Source organism: Saccopteryx bilineata, chromosome 3 (genome assembly GCF_036850765.1).
Source record: "Saccopteryx bilineata isolate mSacBil1 chromosome 3, mSacBil1_pri_phased_curated, whole genome shotgun sequence".
Taxonomy (NCBI): domain Eukaryota; kingdom Metazoa; phylum Chordata; class Mammalia; order Chiroptera; family Emballonuridae; genus Saccopteryx; species Saccopteryx bilineata.
Genome location: NC_089492.1, coordinates 80,041,824 through 80,068,147, shown reverse-complemented (window position 1 = coordinate 80,068,147; position 26,324 = coordinate 80,041,824). Strand labels below are relative to the sequence as shown.

Here is a 26,324-nt window from a genome sequence, read left to right as displayed (position 1 = left end):
GGGAGGGGCACAAAGAAAACCAGTTAGAAGGTGACGGAAGACAATTGGACTTTGGGTGATGGGAATGCAGCATAATCAAATGTCAAAATAACCTAGAGATGTTTTCTCTGAACATATGTACTCTGATTTATCAATGTCACCCCATTAAAATTAATTAAAAAAAAATACTTGCCAAAGTTAAAAACAAACAAAAAAAAACCCAAGAAAAATGAACAACCAAAGTGAAGCAACTATGAGTTGATACTTGTTCCTCTCTCCTCCACTGTAAACTCAATAAATAAAATCTTTAAATAAAAAAAAGTAATATTTAATTTAGGATGGATAATATATGGCAGAGTTCTGGGAAACTCTTGTATTTAATTCTGGAATTCTTGACAATGCTGTTCACGTGGTGGTATCTTTCCATACAGATCCATAAAAGTTGGAATCTCAGGAATAGTGGTTGTTTTAAGTGATCTGATCTTAATTTAAAGACAGTTCTGCATAACCTATGATGATGTTTCTTTTCCTGCTTTGTTAACAGAAATCTGAGACAAATGTTCTTACTACAAAGTAGGCAGAATCAGAAAACACATGCATTTGCTCCTACCTTTACCCTGGTTATACTCACCTCCTCTTCATTTTCCAGCCACCTTAAATTATTGACTAAGAAGTTCAACCTATTCTGGTACTTAGGATCTTTAAGTTCATTTTTATTTATTTTTTTGAAAAACGGGGCAGCATTAATATAAACCAACTATATTATTTTAAAAATTCACGCCAGTTCCCATGTTTACAAAAACTTTCAGGATAATACACGGTATATACCCCCAACCCTGAGTGTAAATGCAAATAGTCTTATCTGCATTCTTTTTAATTTAATCACTGACTGCTTCTCCACATGCTTCTACTTTGAGCACTTCTCTAGAAACAGAAAACACAGGAGAGAACAGTCTCTGAGTCAAGAGACCAGGACCAGCCTCTGCATACATGGCAGTCACCTTAAGCAAGTCCTAAAATGTTTGAGTGTCAAGAGATTCGTGTGAAAAGAATTAATATATAAAGATTACACAGAAAATAATTCATGAAATTTACAGATACTTCCACTGAAAAACAGGGTCAGAGGAAATCTTACTCTATAATAGATAACATATATATAGATCTAATATCTATAACAGAAAACTTGTGGAAAATATAAACTCTGAGAGCTATATCAGCTTACATACATTTTTCTACTAAGTCACATGCCAAGAAGAAATAGCTGTTCATGTAAAGATAGGCTAAAGAAACCATTCATTACAGAGAAATCAATGGAGCTCCGGAAATTCTTTCAGAAATATAGTCCCTATTATAAATAAAATAGTATCTCCCCTCCTGTCACTTGGAAAAAGAAGAAAAAAAAAAGAAATGTATTGTGATCTCTAAACTAATGTATTTTTAGCACATTTTTCTAAATAATCTAGAAAATTAAAAATTATTACCAAAAAGTCCAGGCATTATAATTTAAAAATTCCTACCGTGGAACTGAGGACTAAGGAGGACTGCCCAGTAAGGAGAATGTGGGCACAGACACATAACATCACGTAGTCTCCGTGTGCATGTTTCCGGGACAGCTGTGCTTACCAGTGTCAGTGGCAGGCTCAGATGGGAGCGGTTTGGGGGCTGGCGTGTCTTGGGGTCTGGTGGCACTCTGAGACGGAAATGAAGGTGCACTATCTCTGTTGACCACATGCGGGCAGCAGGAGTTCTGCACCACAGTGCCAACAGCTATGTGATTATCTACTCCATTTGAGCCTTCAGCAGACAGCCTTTAAAAAAAAAAAAAAAAGATACCTTACTTCAACTTCAATGGGTTCAATAAAATAGCTTTTCATCAGAATTTTCATAAGAAATTAATAGGTTCTTAACATTCAAGCAAAATGATAGATGCAGAAAGTAATAAATATATGACATTCTTTTTTACATGAAAATTTAAATTATTTTCAGTTCTAAGTGTATCCCATACTGGTAGATAAATCTATACTGACAACTACACTAAATCAAAATAAATTCAGTTCCTCAAAATAATATTCAAACTGTTCATTTTAAATATTATTAACCTTTATTTTAAATGCTTTGAATGTATCTTCAAAATGCTTGTGAAACAAAAATCAATCTCGAACTATTGTAATTTTATTGTACACTGGAAGTCTTCAAATGTTTACTGTAAATTATTATTACTAAACACTAAAATTACGAATGCATGATCAGAAAAGCTAACGTTACACCACGGAGTTAGAATGTATAATGTACAAATTCACTATAGCAAATAAACAAGAACCACAACTACAAAACCAAACACTTACATCCCATGGGCAGTGGGCAAGGGAGCAGGGCGGTGCCATGGAAGAGCAGCTGAGGGCTCCTCCAGGGCACAGGCCACTCTGTCTGCTTTCCACAAAGAAGACTCATGTTTTGTTCTGCTTTGTTCTTAAATATAAATCAGACAGTACCCTTTTTATACACTGTGCCTGGAATAAGATCTAGACTTCTTACCAATCATCAACACAGCTTTTCAGAATCAGCCCCCGACCCTGTCTAGCTCTCAGATCTATTCTCCAAGCTTCTCCTCCTCACTCACCTCATCACAGCAGATACACTGTATTAACTTTAACTTTACTAAATATAAAAAGCATGCTGAAGTCTTCAAATGCTTATTACAAATTATTATATGCCAGATAGTACAGTCATAAGGACTACAAGACCAACAAACAGTGAACTTAGATGCTGGAGTGGAAGAACTCGCAGAGCATAAACTAACCAGGAATAAACATGGAGTCCCAGCACTGCCATTTCCTCTGCCCGAAGGCTCTTCTTTCACAACTCTCCATCAATAGTTCATTATTTTAGCTCAATGGCACTTCCTCAGAGATGAATTCCAGGCCTCTCTCTTTAAAACAGGCTTGCTCCCATCCTGTCACCTTGTTCTGTGTCAATCGGATCAGGCTAATTTATCTCCTCACTAGTTCACTATCCACCAGAATGAAAGTTCCTTGGGAACTTTCAGGCTGGCATGATTGGCGCTGGGACTAGCATCCAGTGTCACACAGGCACCCGTAGTCCTGATGAAGGAAGGAGTGCCGTGCCCCTTTCCCTTGTCACCTATGTGTGTGGGCAGGGTGTATAGAGGTAATACAGGCAGGCAAAGTCTGACAAGGGCTCACAAGTGATTCCAACATGTATACCCTGCCCCAGCTGCCTAACAAGAAGTCTCAGAGCCCGCCTGCAGCTCTCCTGGGCTGCAGAACAGATCTTTGATGCAAAGCGGTACTACACAACAAGCAGAACTAGGTTTCAGACTGGTGGTGAGTCAAGCTCCCTCAGCCATCTAAAATTGTATTTCAAAACAAACATGCCCACCAGGGGGCAATGCTCTGCCCATCTAGGGCGTTGCTGTTGCAACCAGAGCCATTCTAGCGCCTGAGGCAGAGGCCACAGAGCCATCCCCAGCGCCTGGGCCATCTTTGCTCCAATGGAGCCTCGGCTGCGGGAGGGGAAGAGAGAGACAGAGAGGAAGGAGAGGGGAAGGGGTGGAGAAGCAGATGGGCGCTTCTCCTGTGTGCCCTGGCCGGGAATTGAACCCGGGACTCCTGCACGCCAGGCTGACGCTCTACCACTGAGCCAACCGTCCAGGGCCAACAGTGTTTCATTTTGAGGGTGATAGGTATTCTGAAATCAGATGGTAGGGAAGGGTGCACAACTCTGCAATTCCACTAAAAACCACTGAAGTGTCCCTTTAAGAGGGTGAAGTTTATGAGATGTGTATTATATTTCAATAGAGCTGGTTCTTTTTAACTACTATGTCAGGAATTCAATCAAAATGACATTTTAAATTCTATGGCAAACTCTAAGGTTAAAATTAAACTTCACCGATGGGCAATGTTACATTACTTGGCCACAAACACTAAACCACGACATTCTACCTGGTCGTTGTCCTGGCTGAAGGCTCTCCGTTCTCATGTAAGGCATCACCATTTTGCTGTATTTCTACTGAACAACAAGAAAGAAAGAAACTAGGTTTTTACATACTTCCTGCTGATTTTCCCCTAAATTTTAAAAACACACAGTTAGCTTACTGGTTGGAGGTGAGCTGCAGCTCGTTAGATTTTCTGGCTCAATCACCAATCCGTCCAGCACAACAGTTAATTCGCCAGTTTGCACTATGCCATTTTTGTTTTCCAAGGAAAGTTTTAATTGTTCTTTCACTCTTTCCACTAGAAAAAAAAATCCTAATTTAAAAGCTTTTACCACATACAAAAATGCTTTAGAAATCAAAACTACATATGAAGAATGACTCTAATTCAGCACTTGGCCACAGGTGGGAGGAATCCTTTGCACTTTCATCAGTAGGCTCTTGCTGCACCAGGGCTGCTCCCCTCCACACCTTTCTCACCCCACCATACGCTTCCAGTGGCATTTCAGCTGCCCCTCTGCACAGCATAAACCTCAGAGACATAAATGTACCCAGACGACAAGTGCAGCCATCACCTGAACAGGCTTCTTCAGCCCAAGGAACCACTGAAGACCTGTGCTTGAGGCCAAGTTCTGCATCAGTCAGACAAGTGGGTTACTACTTCTGGCTCTGCTACCTGGACTTTCAGTAGTCAAACTATTTTGAGAATCCTCTTCCTCAACATAAAATGGAGATAATAAGAACATTAAATTAAAGAGATTGCCATAGGTTCAAATGCAACACCACACAACGCTTGGAGCCCACACGTGACAAAGAAAGCACTCAATAAATAGTGAGGGCCCTGGCCGGTTGGCTCAGCGGTAGAGCGTCGGCCTAGTGTGTGGAGGACCCGGGTTCGATTCCCGGCCAGGGCACATAGGAGAAGCGCCCGTTTGCTTCTCCACCCCTCCGCCGCGCTTTCCTCTCTGTCTCTCTCTTCCCCTCCCGCAGCCAAGGCTCCATTGGAGCAAAGATGGCCCGGGCGCTGGGCATGGCTCTGTGGCCTCTGCCTCAGGCGCTAGAGTGGCTCTGGTCGCAATATGGCGACGCCCAGGATGGGCAGAGCATCGCCCCCTGAGGGGCAGAGCACCGCCCCTGGTGGGCGTGCCAGGTGGATCCCGGTCGGGCGCATGCGGGAGTCTGTCTGACTGTCTCTCCCTGTTTCCAGCTTCAGAAAAAAGAAAAAAAAAAAAAGAAAAAAAAAATAAATAGTGAGACTGTGACCTCTTTTCTATGTAACGCCAAATATTTCATTCCTATAATTAGGGTATTAAGTTCTTACCTAAAGTCAAGGTCATTTCACTTCAACTTTCATCCCACAGAATATGTAAACCATGTAAGAAAAAAACTCGACAAAATACCCACCTCAAACATTTGCGCCACCACAAACCTCATTCCTATGCCACATCACAAAACAAAACAACAGTAGGAACAATTAGAGAAAGGAGGGAAAATACAAAAGCAGGTGTTCTAGCTGTCTAGACTAACAATATCTGTCTGAAGAAAGCTATACTGACTCCATTCTATTCCACTCTTGTCATCTCCCTCCACTCCAAGTATCTGCAATGTGGAGATTTAGCTTCTTGTTCCTAAAATATTTAGCTGCTTGCACAGTTTCTTAAAGAACAGCCTTTCCAAATCCCTTTAGTGCAGCACTCTAGTGATAAATTCTCTGATTTTAATCTATAAATGCCTGCATTTCCAGAGATCTGCTAGGCAAGCAATTTAACATTGATGATGACCTTCTCTCAACTCTTGGAAGATATTTTCCCACTATCTTCTCCTATTATGGCTAATTCTGCAATTCTAACTTATAAATCTCTGCAAACCCCTGTTTTTCTTAGAGCTGCTTTTTTGTCCTTGGTGTCATGCACTTCACCTAGGACGTGTCTAGGCATGGCTTTCTCTTTGTGACCTTGCGTGGGATATTACGCATCTACAGATTCACACTTTTCATCAATGTTCAAAAATTTAAGCAATTATCTCAAATTATCTCCTCCACAGCACCCTCTACTCCAGGGGTCAGGAAACCATGGTCCCCTGGACAAATCTGCCCCCTGCCTGTTCTCAGAACAGCCACACTCACTCACATGTTTTCTGTGGCCACTCCCCTGCCACTGTGGCAGAGCGGAGTGAGTGCAAAAAGACCAAGCAGCCTGCAAAGCACCACGTTCGCTCTCTGGACTTCACAGAAAAGGGTAATCTACGATGGTGAGTGCATTCTCAGACATTTGTCTAAGAGTGATCTTTGGGCCTAAGCAATCAGGGTCTGTTTCTAACTCTGCTAGTGGTTTGAGGGCACCCCCAGGGCCAAGCTCAGCTCCGTTACCTGGCTGTCAGCCAAAAGCTCAGTATTCTGATAGCTGCTATAAGCAGTGTTCACAATTCTAACTCTAGTTTATAACATTTTCAAAAAAGGGGAACCTAGGAGACCACCCTGGCCTCTGCAAAAATCATCAGCGCTACAAAAACTTGCTCTGTCCAGGTACTGACTGCTCTGCAGGCATGGGGATGTTTCCATCATCCAATCCCTCACAATTCTGAACATGGAACATGGGGTCTAACATTTTTGAATCATAAAATTGGGAGACTATCACATGAATAATTCCCACCCACATGTGTATATGGGAATTCTACTGTAGTGTAAACAAGCCCACTCAGACATCGTCATCCACGGGACGGGCGAGGCCTCCTGTGCAGGTGTGCACCTGGGGAAGCAGCGTGAACCCTGCCCAGCCTAGTGTGGGCTTCCGCCACTCATTCCCCACTCATTTCTTCCCACGGACTCAACACCAGAATGGGGGGGGGCAGGTCCTACCTCCCCTCCAAACTGCTGCTTGCAGCACAGTGGAGAGAGCCTGACCCGCAGTCAGGGGACACACCTCAGTCCTGTCAGAGACAGAGCTAACTAACCATCAGGAACCAGAGGGCAGAAGCTGCTCTACCTGCCTCCCAGACAGACACTCTTCCTCAGCTTCAAGAGGACAATCTGAGTCTCCAAGGATCCAGGCATAAAACCAGATCATGTATCCTAAAATCATGGATTTGTTGAAAACAAACACACTTTCTGTCCCCACAGAAAACAAAAGAGCTTCAAAAATCTTTGTTTTTAAGGCATTTCTCCCATGCAGATTTACTCAGTCACATTCCAAACTTATTTTTAAAAACTGCTTGCATACACTATTGTCTACTGCTAAGTAACAAATTATCCTAACATTTAGTCCTTAAATAACAATAAGCAGCAATAACCACATATTGCTGCTCAGTACCTGTGTTCCAGGAATTTGGGAGGGGCCAGAAATCTACACCCAGAGCTGTCAGGTTGGTGCTGAAGCAGCTGGGAGGCCCTGTCCTCAACATTCAGCTTCTCCACAGTCTTCAGTAGGGTGCCTGTCTCCCACTCAGTAGTAGCCCAAGAGACCCAGGCAGAAGCTTGACTGTCTTCCAGGGCCAAGCCCTGGAGGCCACATGCCATCACTGCCATATTCTACTTGCCTTCAGAGCACACAAAGGACTAGCACCAGAAGGAGGAATGAATGCTAGGGGCCACTCTAGGGCCTGGCTGACACACACATAAGTATAATGACAGATTCAGACACAAAACGAGAGAAGAAACCACAGATCCTGAAAGCAACAGTCTCAAGAAAAAAAGCCGGCTTTCTGCCTCCAGGTCTTCCTAGAGCATCACCCTGTGGGTCGGCGTGCACCAACTCACAGACAGAATTAGGTACCCATGCCTGCCAGGCAACACGACACAGTTCAGAATTTATAAAAGAATTTGGAGTAAAAACAAAATAATCAATGTGCAAGAAGAAAATAGAAAACAATAAAATACAGTATTGGAAAAGATTTTCTGAGCATAAAAACAATGAAAGATTAATTAACTTTTATGATAAAGATATTAAACTTTTATAACTAAAAACTGAGAATAAAAAATAAAAAGGCAAATGATTAACTGGGAGGAAAAAAGAGCCCTGATAAACTAGTGAGAAAAAAGGAACAAACCAACAGAAAAACATGCAAAGAATAAGATAATCAAGAATAATGAGAGATAAATGACCACAAACATCTGACTCTATTACTAGTGAATTTGATGAAAAAGTCTTCCCCGCTGTTATCTGTCAGTGTGGCACTCTCCAATGCTGCCGGCGAACAGAGAAGGATGGTCTTTCGGGAAGGCCAGCCAGGCACAGAGTCCGACAGCTGCCCATTCCCTTTGACCTAATAATTTCAATCCTGAAAACCTTTCTAAAGATGCAAATGCACTTATATCACCAGAAATAAAAATACTGCTTGTTCTAAACCTCATGTTTAAAATATTTTAGTTTGTGTTGATAGAAATTTTTAAAAAGAGAACGTAAGATGTAGTGAACTAAATAACTAGCATCAGCTCAGTAAATAAGGATAAAGCAAATTTTTAAATAAAATTAGATATGCTCTGTCCTCCAATATAATGGAAACCTCTTTCTGCTGTTTCCTTACCATTTAATGTAAGTGAATATGTTCAAATATAAGTGAACTTAATAGACTTCAAAATGCTTTCTTTGACAAAAGCTAAGTTCTTTGTTCTACCAACACCATAAAAAACTCAGGGTATACCAGTGTTTGAGTGGCAGCCATCTGTCTCCTTTTGGGAGTGTCTGAAGTGGCTCCCTGTCAGTCTCAAAGCTGAAACAGAACATGCAGTTCTGCACATATGCCAACATGGGACCTGGCTACAACTTACACTTTTCATCCGTGCACAGAGTGACAAAGATTCTCTTCTTTACTCATGTCTACACAGGCTCCTCTAACGTTCAGAACTGTGAACAAATACTTGCAGGTTCTAACAGTTTCCGGCTGTGGGCATCCCTGCGATGACCCTAGTTGCACTACCAGTGCCTGCCTGGAGAAAAGCTCAGGGACACAAGCATTGCCTGCTTGTTCAGCCCACACCCATGACAGGCCTGATCACCCTTTCTTAGAGCTTTACTACAAATGGCTTGATTACAAGGGTGAACCCTCCTCTGTCCCGAGATGAATTTGTACCCAGGTGTCCTTCTCAAGGACCCAAAAGCCACACCCCTCTGAAATGCTGTCATCGGGAAGGCCAGGGCCTCCATCTCCCGTTTCTGTGGGAGGACAGAATTCTGGAGGACAAAGACAAAGCTGGCTGAATCACCTTTATACCATCAACCCTTTCTGAGTTCAAGCTGGATGCCCCTCCTTATTGAAGCAGAATAGTACCGACTACAATCTGTCCTGACCACTTAACTAGTGTGTCCAGCTTTATCTTTGACAATAGAAGAATGTTTCCTTTGCAATTTAAAAAATAGTGGGGATGAGAGGAAGAACTATATCTCAGAATCAGTATTTAATGCTGGTGACAATAAAGAAAGCTAAAAATACCACAGGTATCTGCAGAGCCAATGAAAGAACTTCCATAATTCAGAATGTGTTCATGTAATCTGAACACATAACTGAATGTTAACTGAGCCAAAAATGAGGGCTTAAATCCACAAATGTGCTGAGATACTACATTAGAGGCTGTCTGAGCAAGGGCTTTTGGAGGGTACTACCTGACCAGGATTATTCCTGAGGAAGGGAAGGTGTGAAGCTGAGGTTCACTGGGATTGAAACATGAAGAGGGTTAGGGTCTCCCTGGGAAGGTACAGAGGGATTTTCATGGAAAATACAAATGTTTTATGCTGAGTCAATTGCAGCCTTTATTTAAGGCTGTGGACAGCTGTAACAACTCATATTGTACCACAAGGGCTGAAAAGGTAGTATCTTCAAAAACAGAAGAAAATCGTTCAAATCAATTAATCCTCCACCCTTACCCCAAATACATCAGGAAAAGGGATATGTGAAAATATAAGTTTTTGAGAACAAAATGTCAGAGCCTCAAGCACAGGAATAAATTAGCCTTATAAATTTGAAGCAGGCCAATGATCCAGACAACTGCAAATGCAGTTTGCTGTGGGCATCTGCTGGGCACTTGTTATGGTGGGAGTGGGGTGGGGGTTCTTAATTGTGCACTCTATTCCTTGTTTCTTCCTTAAACTCTATAAATATTTAATGAAGAAAAGTCCTAGATCTAAGAAAGTAAAAACACAACTTTATGGGCTTCTAACTTCTCTCAAGTTATTAAAGCATAGAAAAGGTAGAATACACAACTTCTGGAAAGACAGGAAGATCTGAACCAAGCAGATCAAAAACGTATCAAAACAAAACAGGCATTTTTATTTTAAAAAATCATAAGTAATTAGAAAGAATAAGATAAGCCTTAGAGCATTTTAGCAAATGGAAAAGTAAAGTTAAAGAGCAATTCAGGTCTGATTTAAAAGACTAAAGATGTTAAAAGAATAAATCCTTAAGTTGTATGAAAAACTTTAAGATCTTAGGTAAAGGAAAAAAGGTTTATTAATATATGCTATAAGGACTTTTACAAAAAATCTTAAGAACCATTATAAAATAAATGTTTTGGGAAAAAGTTAGAAACATAATGGTAAACATCAAAACTTAAAAACAACATCGAAGGCAACAAAGAAAGGAGTTACCCACCATACAGAGACCAAGCAAACAGAGGACACTCACTGATGACACACCAGGGAAACGGTCACGGTGACCAGTGTGCACATGGTGCCAAGAGAAACACTGACAGCACAGGGCAGGAGTCACAATGGAAGAGAAACTTGGCAACCTCTACATTTAGAAATCTTAAAACAAAACACAGATTCCAGACTAGCAATTAAGAAAATGCTCTAAGGAGCTTCCAAAATTGATCCTTACAAGAACGTCAATCTGATAGACTATAAAAAAAATCAAAACTCTGCAGAAGAAAAACATCAAATAAAGAAAGAGAAAGGAAAGCTATTTAAACAAACAAATTCTGATTCCCAAATACAAACATAATAAAAATAAGTCATAAGCTGCACGATCCAATATGGTAGCTACGAGTAGCCACAAGTGGCTATTTACATTTAAATTAATTAAAATGAAATAAAATTTAAAATTAAGCTCCTTAACTGAACTTGGCACATTTTAAATGCTCAACTGTCCTATATGGCTAGTGACTATCACACTGTGCAGCACAGGTATAAAACAGCCACCACCACAAAGTTCTACTGAACAGCAACTTCTAGAGAACTGTGCTAATGAAGTTACATTTCATTCTGAATACAGAAAAATTACATAAAAATCCAAGACACCAAAAGAATGAGTCAATAAAATTCAATGGCACTGGCATTACACAAGACTATTTAAGATTACAGCAGTGGTTTTCAACTGCTGGTCTGCAGACTGGTGCTGGACCATTAGTTAAAAACTACTGGATTAGAGGTCAAGATTCTGATCAGGACAAGTAGCAATGGAAAGTATAATCTGTGTCATTATACTGTCATTTTGGTTCTTCCTTCTGCCTTCTTCACAAAATTCTTTGTATTTCATCCTTATTTAAGTGGTTCTAATATACATATCCACCCAATAAAAGACAAGTATCGAACAGAGAGAATCATTACTAGTACAAGAATGACAAAAGAAGAGTCATTTTAGGTAAATAGAGTAACCATAAAAAATAGTTTAGGATGAGAGAAAGCTGGACTATTTATCTATATAAGAAATTTCATTCCTATAGTAGAACGATGTTCAAAATTTCTTTAGTTTCTATCATTATTATGCTTATGTTATTTGTGAAATTTTTTAATACACTTCCACCTTATTTCAAAAAGGATTTAGGGTACGTTTAAATAAATTTATGTTGAAAGATGAGGCAGTTTAGAAAAAGTTGCATTCTGATAGCATGTAGACAAAAATACTGAGTCCACAACAGTATTGTCAAGACAGGGGATGGGCTGCTAGATGAGTGACATAGCCAAATTCACCCATGATCAAATGAATGAACACCCTAAGGAACCTGGGCAGCAGCAGGAGGAAACTAACTTAGATGTACTTTTCATATCCTTCCATGATATGAAGAAGAATTCCATGTCTCCGGAAGAATTACATGAGTATAATGACTGAAAGGCTAAGGAGTTGACCAATGACAAGAGCCTGCTTTCAGGAAAGGAGCCCTGTGAAGCCCTCAGAAGGCAGTGAACAGAAGAGCTGAACCAAGCAGCCAGAACTGAGCTGTGAGCACAAATGAGACAGCAAAGGAACATCTTACAGGTGTGGAAACCAGGACATAGATTTGCTTTTCTAACCAGTGGTTTTTAGACTGGTTTGAAAAACAGGGTTCTACAGAAGCTAACTCAGGGACTGGGCACATAAGTGTGCACATGTGTGCTTGGGTGTCCAACGCTGCTGTGTTTCATACATGGTTAGACTCCACTGTAAGATTCTATTTGAACATACTCAAACCTGTGGCTGTTGACAGGAAAGCACTGAAAACCCAAGGTAAGTAAAACAACCTCTACTGTCAATCTGCTTATGAATTCCACTGTGTTTGTTATTTACAGTTTTATAAATGCCATCTCCAGTTCACGTCACAACATTCCCCACTATGACCACACCACAGCCCTTCATCCCTAAAATTACCCTAGCATGTTACAGCCCCACAAATATTTCCTCTGGTTCCAGTCAGCTCCTCCATACTGTAGTATGCCTTCAAGGTTTGATCCTACCTACTGTTCACCTGTACCAAATGTTTTTAAGTGTCTTGCCAGAAATCACACTGGACCACCACAAGCACCCAAGAGCCAGGACTCCTTAAAGGGGCCCTGCTTTCAGTTCTGTTCTCTGTCTACTTCACTTCCTCTCAGGACCTTCCTCTCTGACTTCATCCCTAAGAACCTATTCTCTGTAAACGGGTGCGGGACACAGACATGGTTCAGAACAGCCCAGCACTGGAGCCCTCGGGACACAGGGACTCTTCATTGCAGGTGCTCATTATCAAACACTTTCTAGATAGAACACACCTCAAAAACATAATACCTTTTTAATAATAACCTGTCCCCCTAGACCAGTGATTGAATTCTCATTTGATAGTGGAGACAGATGAATATAAAAACACTAAGTTGTCATTTTTTTGTTGGATTATTTGGCTCAGAAGTAGTTTATGTTGGTTTACTTCTTTTTAAAAATAAAACCCATGACATCACCAAAATTTAATTAGAGCCCACTCAACTAAAACCCAAGTGAAGTGCTAAGCCAAGAGGCTGAATAAAAGGGAGCCAAAGATTTGATCATTATAAGTGTATTTTTAAATTCTGTAAGGCTGTCTAGAGTCCTATTAATTTCTATTACTTTGAAACAAAATTAAGCACCTAGGAATTAGAAAACACTGTGTTGTCATCATTACTGCCAGTAGTCATGTTCTAAAACAAGTCATAAATGAGTGACATCACTGTGCAAACCTACAGGATGGAGAAGCCATGGTAAATGTTTGCTATTTCACAGACCACCACAACTATAGGCAACAACTGACATGCTCCCTAATAAGTACAAAATTGTATTTTTGCTTTTGGGCTTCAGGATACTTTCAAAATGTCTAAAATAAACTTTAAAGAAACAAAAGTTAGAACAAAAAACTTACACTTTCTGTTGTGTCTTAACAGAGCTTGTTTTAGATCTATTGTGGCTTTTCCTAATAAAGCATCTGCTTTCAAAGTGTGATGACTCCAAACTCGAAATTCCAATGTGGTCTGTGGGGTCACATTTCTGCAGGGGAAAATTATAACAAAAATATAGGAGGATATGCCATTATTCTACGTGCTAATTCCTATCAAGTCATTTACTTCAATTAATTTCTAAAGCCAAGATTCAGTTTGAGGAAAAAATATTGTATGAAACAGTAAACTACTTAAAATTATAAAAACAGTACTTACTTTCAAGTACATTATGACTTTAATAGCTAGATCAGAATTTTTGTACTTGGTGAACCCAAACACCAGCAATACATCAAGAGTCTGAGACTTCACAATAACTATTTCTAGTTGAACAAATTTCTAAAGGTTTAAGATGATTGATGGCATTGGCTATAATACACAAATTTATAACACTGTATTTCAGAAATGCCAAAATTAAGAACTGATTTTCTGCCCTATTTATTTTTACAAGACAGGAAGAGAAAACATGGCTACATGAAAATAATTTACTTTGTAAAGCTAAGCAAGGATTACTATGCCTCTTCTGTAAAAGAAATGAAATTCACCCACAAATTTTTCATACTTTAAATTGTTTGTTCTTACTGGAACAGAGGAGTCATTACTATGAAGTTTTCCTACAAAATAATAATTTTAAAAAATTCCAAGAAGCACACTACCTTTTGAAGATTTTGCATGCTTGACATGAGGTACTTACACGGTTAGCTGTTCATCCCATTTTGGATTAGAAGAACTATTGGATTTTGCTGTTTTCTTAACGTCTCCATCTACAACTACTTCTGTATATATGGCTGTTCCAAACCAGTTCTTTTTTCTTTTTACTTTGGCACTAGAAACTAACAGAAATATGATAATCACTAGTGAATATATACAGCCAGAAAGCAGCATTTGTACTAATAAAGCAATAAAAATGGAAGTGTGCAGCTTGTGCAACTCAAACTCTTTTCATTGACAGAGTAAAATAAAAAACTATAACAAGAGGCCCTGGCCAGTTGGCTCAGGAGTAGAGCGTTGGCCCAGTGTGAGGAAGTCCCAGGTTTGATTCCTGATCAGGGCACACAGGAGAAGCACCATCTGCTTCTCCACCCTTTCCTCTCTCCTCTCTCCTCTCTCTCTCCCCCTCTCCCTCCCTGCCTCCCCCCCCCCCCCCTCTCTCTCCCTCTTCCACAGCCAAGGCTACATTGGAGCAAAGTTGGCCTGGGTGCTGAGGATGGCTCCATGGCCTCCACCTCAGGTGCTAGAATGGCTCCTACCACAACGGAGCAACACCCCAGTTGGGCAGAGTATCGCCCCTTGGTGGACATGCCAGGTGGATCCCAGTCAGGCGCATGCGGGAGTCTGTCTGCCTCCCCCCTCCTCGCTTCTAACTTCAGAAAAATACACACACACACACACACACACAAAACTATAACAAGAGTATAATGCCTGAGAACCATTTGAATTTTAACAGTGTTATTGAAATATAATTCATATACCATATAGTTCACTCATTTCAACTATACAATTCAATGTTGGTTGTGTAACCACCACCACAATCAATTTTAAAAAGAAGTTACCACCCCCAAAAAGATACCACATACCATTATGCAGTCACCCTTTTCTTTCCTTCCAATACCTCCCAGCACTCCCACCTTAGCCCTATGCAACTACAATTGACCCTTGAAAAATACAGGTTTAAACTGTGCGGGTCCACTTATACAGCCTTATTGTTCTAATAAACACATACGGTACTGTAAATGTAAACTGCTCACAAAAATTAAGGGATATTTTATCACTTCATATTCATTTTGAAATACTAATTTTTGTGAGCAGTATATTTTCTCTTCCTTATGATTTTCTTAACTTTTTCTCTAGCTAACTTTATTATAAAGAATACAGTATACAATACAAATAACATATAAAATATGTGTTAATCAATTGTTACCAGTAAACTTCTGGTCTACAGTCAGCTATTAGTTAAATTTTTGAAGAGTCAAAAATTATGCTTGGATTTTCAACTACGCAGGGACTAGCATCCCCCTCACATTGTTCAAGGATAAACTGTTATAAGTTACCGTATTTCCCCATGTATAAGACACTACCATGTATAAGATGCACCTTAATTTTGAGGCCCGAAATTTGGAAAAAAATGTATTACAAAAAGTTATTGAACTCAGGTTTTATTAATCATAAAATTCATACAACAAATCAATGTCAAAACTCCCATCCATTAGCATGTCCTTATTTGTGTCTGATGATGAATCACTGTTTCCAACAATGAGTGCAAAAACAAGCACGGGAAATGTAAGTAAAAAATTCTACAACCACTGTACAAGATGCACCCAGTTTTTAGACCCCAAATTTTTCAAAAAAATGTGCATCTTATACATGGGGGAAAAGGTACTTTCTTTTCTTAAAACACAATTGACACACAATATTATATTATATTAGTTTCAATTCTACAACGTAGTGATTAGACATTTATATTACTTACAAAGGAATCATCTTATAAGTCTAGTACTACCTGACATGGTACATAGTTAGTAAAATATTATTGACTATTTCCCGATGTTACACATCCCCCCCCCCTTTTTTTTTTTACAGAGACAGAGATAGAGTCAGAGAGAGGGACAGACAGGAAGGGAGAGAGATGAGAAGCATCAATTTTTTGTTGTGGCACTTTAGTTGTTCATTGATTGCTTTCTCATATATGCCTTGACCGTGGGGCTACAGCAGACCAAGTGACCCCTTGTTCAAGCCAGCGACCTTGGGTCCAAGCTGGTGAGCTTTGCTCAAACCAGATGAACCTGTGCTCAAGCTGGCGATCTCAGTCTCGAATCTGAGTCCTCTGCATCCCAGTCTGATGATCTATCCACTGTGCCACTGCCTGGTCAGGCCCTGTGACTATTTTTATAACTGGCAATTTGCACATCCTAATCTCCTCTCCTTTTTTACTCAGCCCCAGTACACCTGTCTTCTGGCAACTACCAAACTGTTCTCTGTATATGAGTATTTTGTTGGTTCATTTTTTAGACTCCACATATTAGTGAAATCAGATGGCTTTTGTCTTTCTCTGTCTGACCCATTTCACTTAGCATAACACCCTCTATGTCCATCCATGTTATTGCAGATGGCAAAATTTCATTCCTTTTTATGGCTGAGTCATATTCCATTGTATGTATGTAGCACCTCTCTTTATCCATTTGTCTACTGATGAGCATACTTAGGTTATTTCCATATCTTGGCTACTGTAAATGCTGCAATGAATACAGGAGTAGATATGTCTTTCTGAATTAGTGTTTTGGTATAATTCTTCTGAATTAGTGTTTTGGGTTTCTTCAGATAAATACCTAAAAATAGAATTGCTGGGTCCTTCTTTGTCTCATGTTATAGCCTTTGTTTTAAAATCTATTTTGTCTGATATAAGTATTGCTATCTCATTTTTTGTCTTTAACCTTCTGCATTTTAATTATGATGTATCTCAGTGTGGGTCTCTTTGGGTTCATCCTGTTTGGGACTCTCTGCACTTACCAGACTTGTCTTTTTCCTTCACCAGGTTAGGAATACATCCTCAATCCTTCCTCTCTCTCTTTTCCTTCTGGTACCCACATGATGCAGATGTTGTTACACCTGGTGTTGTCCCAGAGGTTCCCTGAACTATTCTCATTTTTTTGGATTCTTATTTTTTTTTCTACTGTACTAACTGGGTGTTTTCTGTCACTCTGTTAGTAACATAAACTCAGGATTTGTATTTTGCTTTCTAAGACAAATAGCATTTCCTACCTGTTAAATGAAAACTAGAAATAACTAGTTTCATGGTAATGAGTGCCAAAGGTATCAAATGGCATCTCCTTCTTACACAACGTGAACCCATCCTCCTGACAGATCTTACTTCTAATGGGCTAGGCACAGAGCTGCACACCCACACCCCTCCTGTTTTACATCCATATGGAAGCTTACTATATATACTATTCCACATTTTGTTCTTTCAGTTAATGATACTATCTTAGATCTTGTCTGCTACTGGTATACATACTCATTTCTTTCATTTCATTGTCTTCCTAGAATTCTACTCCTACTCTTTTTTTTTTTTTTTTTCATTTTTCTGAAGCTGGAAACAGGGAGAGACAGTCAGACAGACTCCCGCAACGGGGATCCACCCGGCACGCCCACCAGGGGCTACGCTCTGCCCACCAGGGGGCGATGCTCTGCCCATCCTGGGCGTCGCCATGTTGAGACCAGAGCCACTCTAGCGTCTGGGGCAGAGGCCACAGAGCCATCCCCAGCGCCCGGGCCATCTTTGCTCCAATGGAGCCTCGGCTGCGGGAGGGGAACAGAGAGACAGAGAAGAAAGCGCGGCGGAGGGGTGGAGAAGCAAATGGGCGCTTCTCCTGTGTGCCCTGGCCGGGAATCGAACCCGGGTCCTCCGCACACTAGGCCGACGCTCTACCGCTGAGCCAACCGGCCAGGGCTACTCCTACTCTTTTGCTATTACACTCTCTCTCTCTCTCCCTTTTGAGTGTGTGTGTATGCACATATACATTATTTATATAATTTATGTACACATTTATATATAGTATATAAAAACTCTAATATATACACATATCACTACTGTTTAATAAATAGAAATAAGACTTAATTATATAAATTATATATTGCTTATAATTATGAAAATAATGTAATACTGTATGAATTATAAATTACTATTTATAGTTATATAAACATCATCAATATTTGCAAAATGAATTTCTAGAAGTAAAACTGCTAGCTAAGGACAACTCCTACTTGAATCATGTAATCCAGCTCTCAGGAATGAATGAGCTGATATCCCCCCAACAAGGGTCTTTCATCATCTTGCAGATGCTGTTCCCTTTCCCACTAACACTCTCCACTGTCAATCTAATTGTGGATGAATTCCGATCACCCCTGCGGGCCCTCTGTGAGTCCTTCTCTCACAATTACATTACCTGCAATCCCAAGTAGACCTAAGACATCACCTTCTAGGTTCTCAGTGCTTCCAGTTAATGATCACTCCACATGGTAACTGTTCAGACAAAACAGACCTGTGCTACCACTCCAAAACCCTGGAGAACTAGGGCCTGTGTTCTCATATATGGAATTCCACTTAACAAATATCTGCCCAATGACTGAATGGGTGGCTCAAAGGATGAAAGAAGGCCTTCAGCTTCCTTCTCCATCCTAATAATCATTTAAGGACCAATTCAGTAATGCTTGTTCCAGTACCCAGTCCCACCAAAGAGAACAAATCTTGTTCACACCCAGCACAGGTTCTATAAATATTTACTGAATAAGTATAATACCTTTGGAGGGTGTCTATCATTAAGGCCTGTTGTAATAAATACACTATAGTATGCATCTACAAAAAAAGATACTTATGGAATAACATAACATATTTAGTCTGCTGAATTCAGACTAAAATAAAGCTTCATCTGGGAGCCACTATTTTAAATTATTATGAAAATAACTTACCAGTTACTTGTAACTGTAACCTTCCACTGTGGTTATTAGTAGTATCAGACCTTGGTGAAGCAGTGGCCATGTCCCAAAATTCAACTTAAACCTATAAAAAAAAATTAATTTATTCATGTTAAACAAGAGACTGAAATTTTTTTCTTTTTTGTATTTTTCTGAAGTTGGAAACAGGGAGGCTGTCAGACAGACTCCCGCATGCGCCCGACCGGGATCCACCTGGCATGCCCACCAGGGGGCAATGCTCTGCCCACCTTGGGCGTTGCTCTGTTACAACCAGAGCCATTCTAGCACCTGAGGCAGAGGCCATAGAGCCATCCTCAGCGCCCGGGCCAACTTTGCTTCAATGGAGCCTTGGCTGCAGGAGGGGAAGAGAGAGACAGAGAGGAAGGAGAGGGGGAGGGGTGGAGAAGCAGATGGGTGCTTCTCCTGTGTGCCCTGGCCGGGAATCGAACCCGGGACTCCTGCACGCCAGGCTGACGCTCTACCACTGAGCCAACTGGCCAGGGCCCTAAGAGACTGAAATTTTCAATACAATAAAACTAGTTGACTCAATTAAGAAACCACACTTGATACAATATTTCAACACATCACATTGATATATTCACAGTTGTCCACCATTTAAAATTAAGATTTAGGCCTGACCAGGTGGTGGCGCAGTGGATAGAGCATCCGACTTGGATGCGGAAGGACCCAGGTTCGAGACCCCGAGGTCGCCAGCTTGAGTGTGGGCTCATCTGGCTTGAGCAAAAAGCTCAGCAGCTTGGACCTAAGGTCACTGGCTCCAGCAAGGGGTTACTCGGTCTGCTGAAGGCCCGCGGTCAAGGCACATATGAGAAAGCAATCAATGAACAACTAAGAAGTTGCAACGCACAACGGAAAACTAATGATTGATGCTTCTCATCTCTCTCTCCGTTCCTGTCTGTCTGTCCCTGTCTATCTCTGCCTATGTAAAAATAAATAAATAAAAATAAAAAAATTAAGATTTAGTACTATCAGCATTACAGACAAATATGGCCAATAAACCATAGTTATGTCAATGTGAGCAGAGAATCCAGAGTCATCTGTTGGTTTATGTTTAGAACACATTATATGGTTATACATGTATGTATTATCTGACCCACTCACTCAGCAGTTTGCCATTTTACCCTTTAATATTTAGTGTGAATTTCCTAAGAATAAAAATATTCTCTTAAATAATGACAGTACAATGTTCAAATCCAGGAATTTAATTAGCATATTACTATTACCTGATAGATACTGTATTTCACCAACTGTTCCAACAATGCCCTTTATCGTAATTTTTAAATATAGGGTCTAGTTCAGGTCTAAACGCTGCACCAATTGTCATGTCCTCAGCAAATCTTGCATGTTCCTTTTTATAGATAATTTTTTTCAAGCTCTGCTTCACTCCTCCACCCCTTTTTCACTTTTTAAATAAAATAAAAGCAGAGCTACTTAATGTTTCTTCTGCATGACAAATATTTTAAGGCTAAACTTCTATCTACACTTAACCTACTAAAGCTAACGTAGAATATTCTGGGCAAAACTGAGAAATATTAGTGCCTATTAATGTCTCCTATTTTTTCCTGTTTATAGTCTTTTCTATGCTCCATGTAGATCCTTCTCCAAATTCAGGGAGCCAAAACTCTGAACTCAATACACCCTCTTCATTTATTCATAGTTGCACATATTCTGTATCTGTGTATGTGTGCATGTTTGTGTAATAAAACGAGAGAGACAGTTGACCACTATTTGCAAAACTGATTGAATGAACACAGAGTCCCAGGTTCTGGGACTTCATTCAGGCCCACTCACGCTGCAGAGGAGCAGAGGAGCGCCAGGGTGCGCTGCAGCAGGCACGGCAGCTTCCATGCTCACATGAGAGAACAAGGGGAACAGACGCCTTGGAAAATCAATGAACATGAAGAAAAGCAATGGATACTGAGAGCTTCAATTTCTAGCAGTGTGGTATGTGGATATTTTGAAAGGTCTTTCTGTTTTAATGCAAACAGACTAGACCCTGGATCAATTAAAATCAATGTACTTTGCAAACACTGGTATGTTCTCAAAAAAATTATCAAGCCTGCTCTCACCCATACAATGGTAGCAAAAAACAATAACAACAACAACAACAAAAACCTGTGTAAAAGGGAACTGAAGTAACAGAGGAAATGGTGAGCAATAAGCAAAACGTATTTTAAGTAAGAGTGCTGACCTTGGTATGCATGTTGATGGCAGCACTGGGACATGGAGACAGAGCTCAGGCCTACTGCAGGGTGAGGGGATGAGACCCACAGCCAACAAGGGCCCAGGCCAGTAGGAACTTAACCACATGGCAGAAGCACAGGCATGTGCTCTTAGGAAAGCACCCCAATTTAAGCCATTGGAATTACCTAACATGAAGAGCAACCATTTATGAGCCTCTAATTTGAAATATCAAACTTAAAGGAAACAAGCCACTATGTGAGTAACAGAAACAAAAAAATAAGTTTCCAACTCTCCTCTTTAAATATAATGACCAATTATAAAGTTTTAAAAATTAGTTTTAGCCATAAAAGATAAAAGAAAACATGGTCAAGCAGAGAATGAAAATGGCATTGCATTATTTGAAAAAGTACCAGATATATTTACTCTTTATTTTAGAATAGTTTTAGATTTACAGGAAAATTGTGAAGACAGTAGAATCATGCCCACACTTAGTTTCCTGTATAATTACATCTCATGCTACATTTGTCTTAACAAAGCAGTATAACATATCATTAATAACTGAAGTCCATAGTTTATCCAGATTAGATAAAACTTGAATATAAATCTGAAAAAATCATTAAGGAGTGCTGAAAAAATGATAAATACCAAAGAGAGGCTAAAAGATCTGAAGAAGAACATGAGATCTGACATATATTGTCTACTCATAGTCCCAGAGAATGAAGAGGTCATACTAAGAGAGAAAACGACTTAATTTTCCAGAACCAGTGACAGACATGTATCCACAATTCTAAGAAATACAACATATAAAAGGGCTAGAGAAACAGAGAAATTCACTCAAGGGAAACACTACACTCCGTCTCTCACATCAATGGAAAAATTCTGAGGAAAAAATACTGGGAACTGAATAACACCTATGAAAATTTGGGGGACATTAAAGTTATACTTAGAGGCAAATCTATAGCCTTAGAGACTTATACTAGAGAATAACAGTTGAAAATTAATGAGTTAATAGGCCTATCTATTAGGCTAACAACAGGGCAAATGGGCAAGAACCTGAACAGAAACTCCACAGACAGGGACACTTGTAAGGCCAATGAGCACACAATAAGATGCAGAATCTCATGACTCATCACAGAAATACAAGTTAAGACCCCATGAGAGATACTTCCAGTGGCCAAAAAAGTAGAACAGCAGTAGCTCTTATAATCTGGTACCAGGTGTTTCAATGGGTAAAACCCTGCTGGCAGGTGTACAATGTGGCAATGTCATATACAGGGGAACATGTGCAAGTCCTTCAATAAACAATTCTAGGTATGTCATAAAATTCTTTGTACTCATGCCAATCATAACATTCTTCATAACGCAAACACAAATAGTACTGAAATGTCGACTGGTGGAAATGTTAAATGAATAAGGCTAACTCATGCAATAGAACAATATTCAGCAGTGGGGATGAATGACTAGAGAAGGGGTTGGGAATCTATGACTCATGAGCCAGATGTGGCTCTTTTGATGGCTGCATCTGGCTCGCAGACAAATCTTTAATAAAAAAAAATAACGTTAAAAATATAAAACATTTTCATGTATTACAATCCATTCATTTCCTACCGCACATGTTCATGGTTGCGGGTGGCTGGAGCCAATCACAGCTGTCCTCCAGGACAACACTAAATTTTTATTGGATAATACGTAACGTACACGGATAGTTGTATGGCTCTCACGGAATTACATTTTAAAATATGTGGTTCATGGCTCTCTCAGCCAAAAAGGTTCTTAACCCCTAGACTAGAGCTTAGGCATCAAGATGAACAGATCTCATCAGGAACACAGCAATGAATGAAAAAGAAAGACAAACGGGTTCTAAGGATTAACACAAAATCTCACTTGGTTCCACCTCAAAAATCTAACACTCCACACCAGGGGTCGGGAACCATTTTGGCTGAGAGAGAGCCATGAATGCCACATGTTTTGTTTTGTTTTTTTTTGTATTTTTCTGAAGTTGGAAACGGGGGAGGCAGTCAAACAGACTCCCGCATGTGCCCGACCGGGATCCACCCGGCACGCCCACCAGGGGGCGATGCTCTGCCCATCTGGGGCGTCGCTCTGTTGCAACCAGAGCCATTCTAGCGCCTGAGGCAGAGGCCACAGAGCCATCCTCAGCGCCCGGGCCAACTTTGCTCCAATGGACCCTTGGCTGAGGGAGGGGAAGGGAGAGACAGAGAGGGGGAGGGGTGGAGGAGCAGATGAGCGCTTCTCCTGTGTGCTCTGGCTGGGGATCGAACCCGGGACTCCCGCATGCCAGGCCGATGCTCTACCACTGAGCCAACTGGCCAGGGTCTGAACGCCACGTTTTAAAATGTAATTTTGTGAGAGCCATACAACGACCTGTGTACGTTACACATTATCCAATAAAATGGATGTTACGCATTATCCAATAAAAACTCATTGTTGTCCCAGAGGACAGCTGTGATTGGCTCCAGCTACCCACAACCATGAACATGAGCGGTAGGAAATGAATGGATTGTAATACATGAGAATGTTTTATATTTTTAACGTTATTATTTTTTTTATTAAAGATTTATCTGCAAGCCAGATGCAGCCATCAAAAGAGCCACATCTGGCTCATGAGCCATAGGTTCCTGAATCCTGCTCCACACTGAAGCCATCATGAAATGCTTCCTGATTAGGGATTCAAAGATGGCAACAGAGTAGGCAGATGTTCCAACAGCCACCCCCCAGGACCAAATTGGATTACAACTTAATTTAAAAACAATTATCTTGAAAAACCAACTTTGGACTAAATGAAGAGGAGTCTATAACCAAGGATCACAGAAGAAACCACACCAAGACAGGTAGGAAGAGGGGAGACGAGGAGGGGACTGCCCTGCTCCCAGGAGCAAGCAGCAGCTGAGGGTCCAAAGGGACTCACTATGGAGAAGGTTGCCCTGTAAGGTGTGGGAACTCAGCCGCAGACCCGGTGCCCCAGCCTAGAACCCCAGAGCCTAGAACCGCTGGCCTAGAGGAAGCGCCTACACATTATTTGAAGGTAAAAAACCCCCAGGGTTTCTGTCTGCAAATGAGCTCTCAGAGATGCAGGCTCCATCTTAAAGGGCCTGCCCAAAAAATCTCATTCACAGCTACTAACCTGGGGCTCCAGTGGGGGAGAGTTGAGAGGACTAGAGTTGTGTGAGAAGAGTGTCAAGTTGGAGGCCCAGGGAGAGACATTGTGGAGGACAGCCACCAGAACTCCTGTGCTGAGTCATTCTCCAGTACTGCAGTCACCATCTTTCTTGGGTGGAGCAATCCCCTCTGAGTAGCACCAGCCTGGGGAGAAACAACTGCTCCACCCTCAAGAGTCTCTCCTGCCCCAGTTAGAGGGACTGGGTCATGCTGAGAAGCCAGGAGGCAGGGAGCGCATCTGTGACTCAGTTTTCTGGTGTTGAGGCCAGAGTCCACTGCTACCCCCCACCAGCTGCACATTCCTGAGTCTAAGACTGATAATTCCACCTACTTGGGAGACTCAATGGAAACTGTCCAGAGTGTGGGCTGACCACACCTCTGGGTCTCAGAGGCCACACTCACTGGACTCCTGGGGTCACACCCTACTGAGGTCTATGACAGACTGACACATGGGGTCAGGGGGGGGGCGAATCACACCCACCACCCTTCCTAATCTCTGAATTCCCTCAGACTCTAGACTTTACCAGAAGTTCTTCCAGTGGCTGAGCCTAACAAGCAGCCAGCAGACAGAGACTGCAAGAGGTGGGACTCAGGGAACCTTAGCCTTTTAAGCAGACCCTCCCCCATGCCCAGAGTGGGTAAAAGCCAGCTTATGAGTGCAGCTGGTATTTCTACATGCACCTGGGCCCAGCAGAGGCAGCCACAAACTCTGGATTGCTTGTAGCCTCAAGAAGGTTGCTGAGGGCCAGTCACTGGCCGTGTCTCCCACAGGTCTGTGCCAGTTTTCTGCCAGGGAGGCCCAGGGCTGGCATATCCAGTGGCCAGCTGCGGAAAGCATCAGTTCGGGACCTAACAACTCTTGCTAGAGTGGAATCCTAAGGAAGGGCTCCTCACACCTGGCCCAGCTGAGGCAGATTTCGCTCCCTGTGATCAGCACTGGCACAGCAACTCCTGTGCATTGGATAGGGAGAAGCTTCACATTTGACCAGCCCAGGTGCTGGATATCTTGCCCTGCTGGGCTAGATTTCACTGGGGGAAGGGAGAGAGGCTTGGGACATGGACATTTAAAGTATGAGTCCCTGTGAGCCTATTGTAGAATCTGGTCAAGGGGCTTAGCCACTTTCTGGGAGGGGGGGCACAGTCAGCCTCAGCAGAGAATTCTCTCTCTCTCAGTCTTCATCCCTGAGACCAGGGTTTCACCAGCTAAAAAATTCTGCAGAGGGGACTGTTGGCCCATGTTGATTTGAACCTGCTGCTCACCTTGTTGGGGAGAAATAAAATTTGAGTATCCAGCAGTGGCTCAGAGATTAAGCTCTGGAGTAGGGGCCACATTTCCCATACTGAGCTCCTGACCAAGAGACCCCTGAAGTAGGGGGTCCCACTAACGTTGTATTCCCTACCTCAGCTGCCCTAACCCAACAAGCTTGCAACCTGCAGAGGGTTGGTTGGGTGAGGTCAGTCTGGGCCCACACTATAGTCTTACTACAGAAGACTGTGGGAAGATCAGGCAGCTACAAAAGAGGAGGAGCAGCTGAAAAGTAGAAGCAAATCTTACGGAGCTTGGGGCTTTTACAGAGTTGCTGTCATCTCTAAGCAGGAGGAAGCTGATCCTTATACAAAGGTTGGCCCTTCCCACACTACCCAGGCACAGAATACGCAGATACAAACAGCGAAAATGCAGTAGCTGCAGACAGATATCCCACAGTGAGTTACAAAAACAGCTGATGGCAACCCAGGAAGATCTAGAGCCAACAAAACTGGTAATGGGTGGCAGAGAGCACCAACCCTAAATTCAGCTAGCTTCACAAGCAGCACACCCAAAGGAAGTGTCTAGCAGCACCAGACACTGTGGAGAATAAATACACCCAACAAGACAGACATTGCACAGTGTGTAATACACATGATCAAGG

General features: G+C 41.4%; 1 protein-coding gene across 7 annotated transcripts in view; it reads right to left on the bottom strand.

Moving 5' to 3' along the window:
• The window catches only part of WWP1 (WW domain containing E3 ubiquitin protein ligase 1), a 111,119-nt gene that overhangs the window by 57,555 nt on the left and 27,240 nt on the right, over window positions 1-26,324 (bottom strand). For 6 of the 7 annotated variants that reach the window (XM_066266448.1, XM_066266451.1, XM_066266447.1 and 3 more), the window contains 6 exons: window positions 19,024-19,114; window positions 14,252-14,390; window positions 13,485-13,609; window positions 4,095-4,232; window positions 3,942-4,008; window positions 1,603-1,787 (listed from right to left, as the gene is read on the bottom strand). In XM_066266448.1, the coding sequence (XP_066122545.1) occupies window positions 1,603-1,787; window positions 3,942-4,008; window positions 4,095-4,232; window positions 13,485-13,609; window positions 14,252-14,390; window positions 19,024-19,093 (724 nt within the window). In that variant the 5' untranslated portion in view covers window positions 19,094-19,114. The remainder of the gene's footprint in view (window positions 1-1,602; window positions 1,788-3,941; window positions 4,009-4,094; window positions 4,233-13,484; window positions 13,610-14,251; window positions 14,391-19,023; window positions 19,115-26,324) is intronic. The other variant, XM_066266452.1, reaches the window with a different exon arrangement.